The following is an 11,683-nucleotide window of genomic DNA, read 5'->3' on the forward strand; positions in this document are numbered from 1 at the left end:
CAGCCCAACCAATAACAATAAATTGCTTTTCCGGTATTTTGGACCTGTACTTCAGCACATCCTTACCTGGCGATCGTGTCGAACGGCTGCGGCAGCAGGCTCCCGGTACCCACCCCCACCCGGTACACATCCCTACCCGGTACCCACCCCTACCCGGTACCAATCCCTACCCGGTACCCACCCCTACCCGGTACCAATCCCTACCCGGTACACATCCCTACCCGGTACCCACCCCTACCCGGTACCCACCCCTACCCGGTACCAATCCCTACCCGGTACCCACCCCTACCCGGTACCCATCCCTACCCGGTACACATCCCTACCCGGTACCCATCCCTACCCGGTACACATCCCTACCCGGTACCCACCCCTACCCGGTACCAATCCCTACCCGGTACCCACCCCTACCCGGTACCAATCCCTACCCGGTACCCACCCCTACCCGGTACCCATCCCTACCCGGTACACATCCCAAACCGGTACACATCCTTACTTGGCGATGGTGTCGAACGGCTGCAGCAGCAGTCTCCCCGTCAGCACGTGCTGTACCAGCTGCACCAGCCCGTTCTGCAGCCGCTGCAGGAAGCCCATGCTGTCCGTGAGCGCCAGGCCGAGCTGCGGCACGTACGCGGCGGGAGAGGGCACCCCGGCCGCCGAGAGATCGTACCCGCCCGGTGTGCCCCGGGCGAGGAACACCACCGGGGCCCGCAGACGCCTCGCGAGGATCACAGCACACGGCGACAGGAAGTCCGACAACACCAGGTCAAAATGGGTGCCGTTTAACACCTCCTGTTGGAGGTAGGTTAAAGTTTGTGTGAGAGAAAGAGCAGTACGGCATTGAAACTGAGTTAGTCAAGATCTACCCTGGGGGCCATCCGGGATCGGGCAGCTAGGACAGTTTATTCGGTGGCCGAAGACAGTCAGTTCCGCCGAGCTCCTATTAGCGCCCCTGGAGTGCTAATGTGAGATCGGCGGGCTGACTGTCTTGGCTCCCCGAATAAAACTCGCTAGCTACCCGATCCTGCCTGGCTCCCAGGGTAGTAAAGATCCACAATTAGCATTACAATTCGTCGTGTGCGGCGTAACTGGTCAGAGCGTTCGGCTCAGAATCTAGAGGTCCTGAGTTCGATACACGCCGTGCCTTCGACGTTGTGCCCTAGTGTAAAAAAAGGTACATAACTTCGGTCAGGAAGGTAAAAGGAAAGACTGCCTTTACCTTCTGTCTGTATTGAGTATGTGGCACTGCAAATATAAGTTAAAAACTTGAGTGCAGTGCCACTTGTTATTGTCTATTCAAAACCAAATAGATCAAAATTCACCCACCCGGTAGCTACTTTTCACGTGGAAAGAGCCCCACATACCTGTTGTAGCGTCGCTTCACACTCTGACGCCATCAGCTCGTACAGCTTGGCGTGATCCACGACATAGGACAGCGCCGAGTACAGGTCCTGTGGGAGGAACCAGACCCCCCGCGGCGCCAGGCTCACGCGCTTGTTCAGCCGTTCCCTGTAGTACCGCACCGCCTCCGCATGGCGCGTCGTCAGCAGGGAGAACTTCTCAACGTCCCGGATGTAGCCCTCCATCCCTGCCGGTACCAGCATTGTGACGTCATGCCCCACCCTGGTCAGCTCCGTCGCTACTTTGTTGACTAAAACCCACCGACTCCCCAGCGGAGGTCCCGGGATCAGGATTCTACCCGAGCTGCCGAGTCTAACGTTCGTACAGAGGAGCAGGACGGACAGAGAGGAGAGAAAAGACATGCTCCGTACCGATGACAAACTTGGACCATGTACGCTGACTGAAGAGAAATAAGGAGTTTAAGAGGAGCGTCGATGTAGGTTAGACATCCAGGTAATAAGATAGCCCAAAAAACAGTTACTCAAGCAACTGGATATGGTTTTGGAAACGGTCAGACGTTTCAACTGGCATCCACTAGTTTTCGTCAGTGACACTGAAGTGATCTGGAAGAAACGGTCTTTTATGCTCTAACTATGAATGACGACAGTTTCAGATGTCCAATCAGAAACGTGGATGACGAGTTTACAAGAATATAATGGACAGAGAGGAGAGAAAAGACACTTTCCGTACCGATGACAAGCTTGGACCCTTAAGTAGGGGAGCGCGGCGGTGTGTAGTGTCCTTCCCTGCATCCGCCTTTGTACCAGGAATGGGTTACCAGTTTACGGACTAAAGTTACCGCCATCCCGTAACTCGGACCAGATGCTGTGACCTTGGACTACTCATACGAGGCCTTGGTCCACTAATACGAGGCCTTTCTCTTCCTACGGAGGTGCGGGGATCGTAGCCTCCACCAGGCCTTCCTACGGGGGTGCGGGGATCGTAGAATTTATAAGAAGTAGGCAAAAAATCGTGAAATTGGCCAGGGGAGTCAATCTACGCTAAGGGACTAGTAAATGTTCCCCCTCCGACAAACTCCTCTGATAGCAAAACTCCCCTGGCAAATTATTCTCCCTATAATAGCCAGCGTAGTCAGTCTGGTAGAGACTAATTGTGACGTAATTAGGCTAGACCAGCTCAGATGCCTCATTCAGCTGTAGACAGGAGAAGTTCAGAGCCAGCCTGGATACCAGACCTCAGCCCGGTCCCACAAATACTTATCATGTTGGCCCACACAATGGATATATATATATATATATATATATATATTTTTTTTTTGGATCGGGCTGGGGTATGGTATCCAGACTAGCCCCGAGTCGGTCCTCGGCTTTGATAGCGAGCAACTCATAAACAAGAGACGAGCCAAGAATTTAACGTTTATGTTTATGTTTATGTTTATGTTTATGTTTATTGAACAAGTAAAGAATGTTGACGTCTTGACAGGGAAAAGAGTGCGGAAGCACGCTAATAGGTGTGTCACTTCCGTGTTCACTAACGTTACCGAAATACTAAGGAAGTTCCTAATAATTCTGCGTCTTCACTTGTTGTCAAGTGTTACCAACATTAAAGTTACGCTATCGTTACCAGTAGCGTAAGGTTTTGTTTTGTTTTGTTTTGTTTTACCGGGTACATGTGTACAATCTCAAACACGGCGCGATTTTATGCTATCTTGGTTTCGTCCTGCCCAAACTGGTTCTGCTGTAAACATGCCTGAGGGCATCTCAGGACAGCTAACGTAAAGTCAAGGTCGCGGTTTGGATGCAAATGTTATGATAGTCGCCAGGCGGCGCTATACCACCCAATAAGCCCAGGCTTTAGAGTTCAACCCTCAGGTCACGTGACCCTTCAGAGCTGAACAGACCTGGTGAAAGGTTTTCATCACAAGCATATTTCGTCCTGAGTAACAGTTTACTATTTAAATCGCATTACGTTTTGCAACCGCAAGAACTCCAACTATCGTTCCTGCCTTAATTTTTGTACTCATTTGTACCTGAGTGAAGTGAAGAAATTCGTGTAAACTGCCTTTCTAAAGGGCGTAACAGTGCAGCATGGCAGGGGATTCGAACTCAGGACCTCTGGGTCCACACCGTCACACTTCCGATGCCACTAGCTGTGTTCCATTGTTGTGCTAAGGTTGCGGGCACATATCCAAACCGGGGCCCGGCCGGGCAGCTTTGGGGAACGAAGAGTAGGATTTCAAAGACAACAAAACACACAGAAAACACGTAAAACAATAAGTTGTGCGTATAATTCGTATATATTCTTTGATAAGTCGGAAGTCCTCTTAGGAGACGGAAACTCCAGACAATAGGCCTGCATCTGCTGGGGCCGGCTTACACGTGGTATGCAATTCTTGCACCTGTGCATGGGACTTAGTGCGCCGGTAGACGAGAGGGTGGAGAAGGAAGTGCACACTTCACCTTACAATAAGTAATGCGCAGGCCAGTGCAGACGGGTCGCCAATTAACCCACTCTGTCTGCCTACCATTGTCTTCCGATCGCGAGAACGATGGATGCCAACAATTCTTTTACAAACATTTCTGTTTTCGTTTCCGCAAACATCCCAGCCGGGCCCGGGTTTGGAAATGTGACCGCAGCGTAACGCATCAAAGCGCTCCACACGCACGTTGGTCGCAAAAACTGCCGACTCACTCTCCCCTCCATAAGGCGACCACCGTTTTCAGTCAGGATTCAGAGAAAACATGTTTCCAACCCGTTTGTATTCCTTCAGCAATATCCTGGTGCTTGGCCGCTGCTTGGGGTGTTTGTATTTACACTTCCGATGCACATTGAACAGGTTTAACCTGACGACATCGCTGCCAGTCACATTCCCCAGTAAGTAGTCCACAACTGTCGGAATTTTCCATATATCCATTTTCTCGTCATACGAAGGCATCCTGGAGTAATTCAGCCGCCCGTTCTGGAAGGGGCTCCGCTGTTCAGGGGCGGAAAAATCGGACTTGTGATCTATTCTGTTAAAGTTGCACCTCATGAACAGCTTGTCTTCCACGTCCGCCTTGAGCACAGAATCCAGATCGTTTAAGACGAGTTTGAGCTCCTCCGTGATAAGGAACTGGGAGAGAGTTTTCTTGAGTCTGTTCGAGTCGCACAAGACGCGCGTGCCCACAGGACTGTTGTGTAGGTAGTGCATCGTCTGGACGTAACTTAGAGCCAAGCCGAACCGCGTCCGGACGGTGTTATACCTGAAAATAAATGACAAGACATTGAAATCTTTTGCATATTCATGCCCCATTTGGGCTAAATGCAGTAAGCTTGGTACAAAGGGAGTAAACAGAAAGCTATACGTCATATACTATAGATTACATGCTTCGTCTCTCGACAGTTTCCCATGTATAGATGAAAACAAAGTTTCCATAACCAATAGCCATTGTAAGCATTTCCCATGCTCTCATGTGTTACAACGTAGAAACCTTTACTTTCCATAATCTGACAACAACGACCCCGTAACCGTGTTTGTCACTGAGTGTATTTTGTCAGCGGTGCGGCTAACATAAGCTTCGAGCTTGAGCATGACACCACTGTGTACGTACTTTGTCTTTTGCACAACAAAGAATAAAAACCTGCTGAACTCCCCGCTGCTCAGCACGGCCTCTATCCTGTCAGGCGACCCGAGTCTGTGGTACTCCGTCACCAGTGTCATGTTACACCACCTCACCATAACGGATATAGGTCACCCCCCGGATAAAGGTGAACTAGCGAACCTGCTGAACTCACCGCTGCTCAGCACGGCCTCTATCCTGTCTGCGGACCCGAGTCTGTGGTACTCCGTCAGCAGTGTCGTGTTACACCACCCCACCATAGCGGATATAACGGATATAGGTTACCCCCCGGATAAAGGTGAACTAGCGAACCTGCTGAACTCCCCGCTGCTCAGCACGGCCTCTATCCTGTCTGCCGACCCGAGTCTGTGGTACTCCGTCACCAGTGTCGTGTTACACCACCCCACCATAGCGGATATAACGGATATAGGTTACCCTCCGGATAAAGGTGAACTAGCGAACCTGCTGAACTCCCCGCTGCTCAGCACGGCCTCTATCCTGTCTGCCGACCCAAGTCTGTGGTACTCCGTCACCAGTGTCGTGTTACACCACCCCACCATAGTGGACATAACGGATATAGGTTACCCCCCGGATAAAGGTGAACTAGCGAACCTGCTGAACTCCCCGCTGCTCAGCACGGCCTCTATCCTGTCAGCCGACCCGAGTCTGTGGTACTCCGTCAGCAGTGTCATGTTACACCACCCCACCATAACGGATAAAGGTTACCCCGCGGATAAAAGTGAACTAGCGAACCTGCTGAACTCCCCGCTGCTCAGCACGGCCTCTATCCTGTCTGCCGACCCGAGTCTGTGGTACTCCGTCACCAGTGTCGTGTTACACCACCCCACCATAACGGATATAGCGGATATAGGTTACCCCCCGGATAAAGGTGAACTAGCGAACCTGCTGAACTCCCCGCTGCTCAGCACGGCCTCTATCCTGTCTGCCGACCCGAGTCTGTGGTACTCCGTCACCAGTGTCATGTTACACCACCCCACCATAGCGGATATAGGTTACCCCCCGGATAAAGGTGAACTAGCGAACCTGCTGAACTCCCCGCTGCTCAGCACGGCCTCTATCCTGTCCGCCGACCCGAGTCTGTGGTACTCCGTCACCAGTGTCATGTTACACCACCCCACCATAGCGGATATAGGTTACCCCCCGGATAAAGGTGAACTAGCGAACCTGCTGAACTCCCCGCTGCTCAGCACGGCCTCTATCCTGTCCGCCGACCCGAGTCTGTGGTACTCCGTCACCAGTGTCGTGTTACACCACCCCACCAGCTGCACCACGTGACCACTCTGCAGGTGCTGCAGCATCGTCACGTGGTTCAGGAAGAAGTCCCTCCAGGGGAAGTGCTTCCGGGTCAGGTTCAGGTACGCCACGGTGTGACCTCTCCAGGTGGCTTTGTAAATCTGCAAGGCGCAGATGGGAAATATGTTTCTTCGTGCTATATGTTACCAATTAATCTATCTTTACCTTCATAGTGTTCATGTTTTATGTATAATGTAGCATTTGTTTCCAACTGTGTATGCGCGGCGAGATGCATTTTGGGTAACTTGTCAAGGATGACTTATCACCCACAATGCATTTCGCTGCGAATGCGCAGTTAAAACCTTGAAAGACCTTATTACATGACTTGTCAGTCTTTGCTCTGTTTCACTTTACATGTATTGTAAGAAATTTCATCATCTTTCAAAATCCGATTTCGATGGTCAAATAAACACACACACACACACACACACATACACACACACACACACTCACACATACACACACACACACACACACACACACTCACACACACACACACACACACACACACACACACACACACACTCACACGCACACTAAAGCCCTCTTCGCGCCCGACCACGCAGACCACTCCAAGCGGACTAGCCCCCCGCTGTAATGATTGCACAAAGCTGTGTGGCACAGGGCTACAGAAAAGAAGATAGGCGCCACCCTATGCACCATCGGATGTGGGAAAGATTTTAACTAATACCAACAGGGCTTTGGAATAGAGATGGTCACCGACATTATATGTGCCATTTATGTATAGTTAGGGAGACTTTCGCTGCCTAATTAACTAACTAAATACGACAAGCACAAGGACGTGAGAGAGGTGAGGGCAGCGTTACCTTCTTGATCCCTCCCCAGTCGCACAGGTCCCTAACGGCAACCTCGGCAGCGATTTTCCCACACACAGAACACTATCAGTGGACTAGTCGTAAGGGCAGTGTTACCTTCTTCACTCCTCCCCAGTCGCAAAGCTCCCGTATCGTCACCTCGGCAGCGATCTCCCCACACCCGAACACACACAGAACACTATCAGTGGAATAAGTCCCCTGATGTAGCCGCTGCTGTAATTAACGTCAGAGAAACGTTGAGGTTTGTTTACCTTCTTCACGCCTCCCCAGTCGCAAAGCTCCCGTATCGTCACCTCGGCAGCGATCTCCCCACACCCCAGCCACGGCATGCAGGATTCCATCCGGGCGAGTCGGAAACTTCCAGCCGGGCACAGCTCACTCACATTTGCTCTCTTCTAGAATAAACACACCAATCACTTATGGTTATAACTCAGTTGTATGATTCATGATCAAGTTGTTGTTATTATTCGTCACCACTTTCAAATGACAATTATAGGGCAACCTCTGTTGAGTACCACACTTCAGTGCCACACTATAGTATATGCACGTACTAGTATCTTAGTTTGTTTTTTTCTTGTTGACGACGCCTCAGGGGAGTCGTCAAGTGGTATATATTGCGTTCAGTCTGCGAAAATTCTAGGAATTGCACAGGCATTTTTCCAAGAATGCTAGTACTCCACAGTATGCTGGGTATGCAAGTCCCCCCCCCACCCTAAATCTGTTCCAGATGTATCTCTGGTCACACCAGCTTCCTGGAGGAATTTGTCCTTTAAAACTAGTGGTAAGACAGGGAAACTCTGCGCAATGGATCACGTTGTCTTGGTTTTAGTTTTCTTTTCTAGAGCTTGTTCAAGCCATAGGCCACAGGCGCTAGGCAGACAGGAAATACTTCTGTAGTGATCAGCTGTAGGTTTAGGTCACTGGCAGACCATTGTGCTGTACCGGGGATAGTACATTTCTGCTGGCTGTAGGTTTATGTTACAGGTGGGTTAGTACATTGTGCCAGGGATAGTGCGACAGGGAAGTTCCAGTCTATTTCTGATTTGAGCTGTCTTGTTGTACCCTCAATCGTCGTCATGGCAATAATACATTTTTATTGCCAGTCTTGTTTTGTTTTTGCAATAAAAAACACAATGTCTCCAAGAATGCTCACTTCCAACTCCACCTCCGCCCCCTTCGCGACATCCTGTCTACTAGGCTCCTCGACTTCCACCTGTCGTCTCCTTTCCTCCTCCTGTGGCGCCGATGGGGGGACCCGTGGCTGCAGGAGCCCCGGCTGCATGTCCGCCTGTTGTAGGTCCCCCGGTTGAAGGACCCCCGGCTGCCGAGGGTTCCACGGCTGCATGTCGGCGTGCGAGTCGAGCCAGGCCGGCAGACCCCGCAGTACGTACAGCAGCAGGAGAGCCAGGAGGAACCTGGCCACGCTCCGCACACGCACACGGCGCATCGCCACCACTGTAAACACAACAATACAGAAATACATCCGTCAATATAATCTCCAAGCAGATCCTACGGTAGCATAAGATAGTATCAAAAGCTGACAGAGGACTGGAGCCGACCTAGGAGTGTGTATGCGACCTAACCCTAACCCTTTGGCTGGCTATACTGGTTGGCCAGCTATGGTACTATCTGATGGCACCGTAGTATCTGCTTGGAGATTACCGTGAATGTAGCATATAGGGGAATTCTCTTACACAACCAATTCGTACTCACTTTGCTTACGTTTCGGTTGTTCTCAGACAGCTTCCTCAGAGCTTCCGACTGGAGTCTGGGGATATAGACTTAGCCACATTTGGGATTGAGTTCTCGCCGCAAAAGCGCCACCTACGTTGGCTGCATATAGCGGCGAGGAGCAGAACTCCAGTCAGAAGCTTGAGGAAGGTCATTGAAATGTAAAACGTGGTTGCGTAAACGAATCTTCGTATGTATAAAGAAAGGTTCTTCTACGTAACCAATTTGTACTCACATTGCTCCTACAGGCCTTTGACAGAGTCTATTTCTGTAAATCAAGAGACCCTTTGTACACAACCGCTGCTTTGTTTCCACCGAGGTTTCGGTGACCGTATGTCACTTTCCTCAGGGCAATTTTGACATGTTCACATTGTACTACAGCTAGGTGCCTCTGGGTATGTATACGGCCCCAAACGGTAGGTATCTATATGTTGTGTGACGTAAGATGTAAAAGTATTCATCCAAAGACAACAGAAAACAAAGCTGAAAAAATGTTCTACGCCTATGAAATCCGTTGACTGATCTGTAAAACCACTGCGCGACGGTACAGTCACAGTTTGCAGTGATAGGGTGGGAGGCATGTTTGACCTATGAACTTTCACATGTGTCTGTCGTTGGGAGAGCGCCGCGACCGACTACACCAGAGGTCACGAGAGGTCAGACCAGAACATCATTGATGCAGAAGTAAAAGTGATTAAGGCAGTGACTTTTCCGCTTGTGCCTCCGAGGCGCCAGGAACTGTTACAGGTAAGTGTATGTCCTTCACCCTCATAAACACGAGAAAACCAAGCCGTGAGAAAGGACCTGACTGGAGTATAGTCGGGTTACGCCCACCCTGATACTTACATTTGCTTCGTTTTACTTAGTGAACTACCTTCTGTACAAAATTCGTGTTTCTTTTAAACGCAACATGTTGTAGCTGTTAAATCCAGAAGAAGAATTAATTAAGTGAGATAAAGATCGTAGAAAATTGCTCTAGTCTTTTCAAACAGGTATGGCTGAACATGCTTTATAGTATCTAAAAATAAACTACGTAGCGAGCAAAGCCTTCCGCAGATATCATGAACTTACACAGTGAATATACTGTCAGTATACCCACCTTTTTGGCTCAAATCCACGGGCGGCGATGTCGGCGATATCGCAGTGTTGGTCCGACGTAAAACCGTCTGCGCGTGAAATGCGCCCGTCTGACTTGTCTGTAGGTTGACTGCTGTGTTCAGCCAGGAAGGTTATATATGGGAGTGGTTCCAGATAAACATCTATCTACATGTATCTATCTATGAGTGCAGCAGACAGACTGACGTGCACGTGACGATGGGTTGGTTAGGTTGGGTGCAGATATTGTGGAAGTCGCCAGGCTGGGCCTTTCATCAGCTAGTAGACCTCCAAAAACTACATTCCTGTTAAAATCACAGAACCCACTAATCATTAGAAACGTGGGACTTTTCATCAGCCACTGCCTCGAATAAAGAAGTCAAACCTCCCAGTAAAGAATGTAGAATCCGCAGCCCGATGGCACACAAAGTCTTGCTGCACGTTAAGTTCTACGACTACGGCGTGTCTGCGTGCTCCAAAATCCGTCGGATTCCCTACGAGTCCGTACCGAGGCGATACTTACCACGAACGGATCAACAAAGATTGCCCACGTTTTGGCACGAAGATAGCACGTATTTGCACGTGCGGCGGGTTGTGCCCTAAGCTCAATATAAGCTCCTTGGTTTAAGTCTATCCTTCTCCATAAGCATGTTTGTTTCACGTCGGAGTTTTGGCGCCATCAGCTGTCACTCACGCGCATTGTGAGTCTTCACCCCTGACATGGGAGCGGCGATAGAAAAGGTAGATAAAATATCACAACATTCTCATGGGTGAACTAACATGTCAGTGACGTGTAATTTTCCATGATGCAAATTTCTATTTGGCGACATTTGTGTAAAGAACTATCGTTGAGTACTCAGCAACCATCATCAGCTGCTGTTGTAGGATATGCCCTCTTAAAACGCCATTGTCGTAATAATGCGATCAATTAGATAAATACTAGAGTCATTACATGGGTGTATTTGTGACCCACCCCTCAGGCGTACCTGGCGCCATGGGGTCAGGGTTCTCTGGGTCATTAACCCGGTAACTTTCGGGTCGAGGTTTAGGTGCAGATGTGACGGAAGTCGCCAGACGGCGCTCCAACACCGGAGGACAACCTAGTATTACAGTAGTGTAATAGTAAAACTTTGTCCGTGTGATAAGATGTAGACACTGGAAAATACATTAAATTTCGTTATCGTGTGAGTTTATTCCTTGAAAAAGATACTATCTGTGTCAAAAATGACTCATTGCTTACTATCGTCAATGTAACAAATGGTTAGTACATAACCTGTGCTTTGTAAGCACCTTTGTATGTGCCTTGGCTGTAACCTCTTGTGTTTTTTATTGTTTATTGTTTAGTTGGCTATATCGAATCAGGGTTGTCCATTATAATGCATTATGGCCCTCTAACTTAAAAAATATCTCTTGAAAATAGATGGCTTCACGAGTCAAGGTTTTCTACAGCCAAATGCGTTTTTAATACCAGAATACACGGTTACATGTTGTACAGCAAACGTTAACATATTATTTCTTACACAAGCCGATGTTAATGATGTTGTGGATGGTTTTTACTCTGTACAGTTGTACCCTGGTTACCCGGCCTATAGAGAACTCACATAAACAGCATGTCGGTATAGATATAATATACCTGCACACATCGAATATTGGTAATACCCCCCTCACATTAGGCGAAAATCGATCGGACGACGAGCCTGCGAGTTCTAATTTACGAGGAGGCATGACCCTGCTACCGACGAGGAAATG

The 11,683-nt window shown here is 49.3% G+C and overlaps 2 protein-coding genes across 2 annotated transcripts in view; both read right to left on the bottom strand.

Annotated features, from left to right (window-relative positions):
• Positions 1–489: 489 nt before the first annotated feature.
• On the bottom strand, positions 490–1,760 carry LOC118409231 (UDP-glucuronosyltransferase 1-2-like). The gene is made up of 2 exons (XM_035810097.1): positions 1,362–1,760; positions 490–789 (listed from the first exon to the last, which is right to left on the bottom strand). The coding sequence occupies exons 1-2, from the start codon at positions 1,758–1,760 to the stop codon at positions 490–492; spliced, it is 699 nt and encodes a 232-aa protein (XP_035665990.1).
• Positions 1,761–4,078: 2,318 nt separating this feature from the next.
• The window catches only part of LOC118409232, a 32,950-nt gene continuing 25,345 nt past the window's right edge, over positions 4,079–11,683 (bottom strand). Inside the window, exons 26-32 of the mRNA XM_035810099.1 lie at positions 11,507–11,520; positions 10,921–11,034; positions 8,262–8,563; positions 7,360–7,503; positions 6,117–6,373; positions 5,271–5,384; positions 4,079–4,601 (exon numbers count right to left, since the gene is read on the bottom strand). Coding sequence (XP_035665992.1) covers positions 4,079–4,601; positions 5,271–5,384; positions 6,117–6,373; positions 7,360–7,503; positions 8,262–8,563; positions 10,921–11,034; positions 11,507–11,520 — 1,468 coding nt within the window. The remainder of the gene's footprint in view (positions 4,602–5,270; positions 5,385–6,116; positions 6,374–7,359; positions 7,504–8,261; positions 8,564–10,920; positions 11,035–11,506; positions 11,521–11,683) is intronic.

This window comes from Branchiostoma floridae, chromosome 2 (assembly GCF_000003815.2).
Source record: "Branchiostoma floridae strain S238N-H82 chromosome 2, Bfl_VNyyK, whole genome shotgun sequence".
Classification (NCBI taxonomy): domain Eukaryota; kingdom Metazoa; phylum Chordata; class Leptocardii; order Amphioxiformes; family Branchiostomatidae; genus Branchiostoma; species Branchiostoma floridae.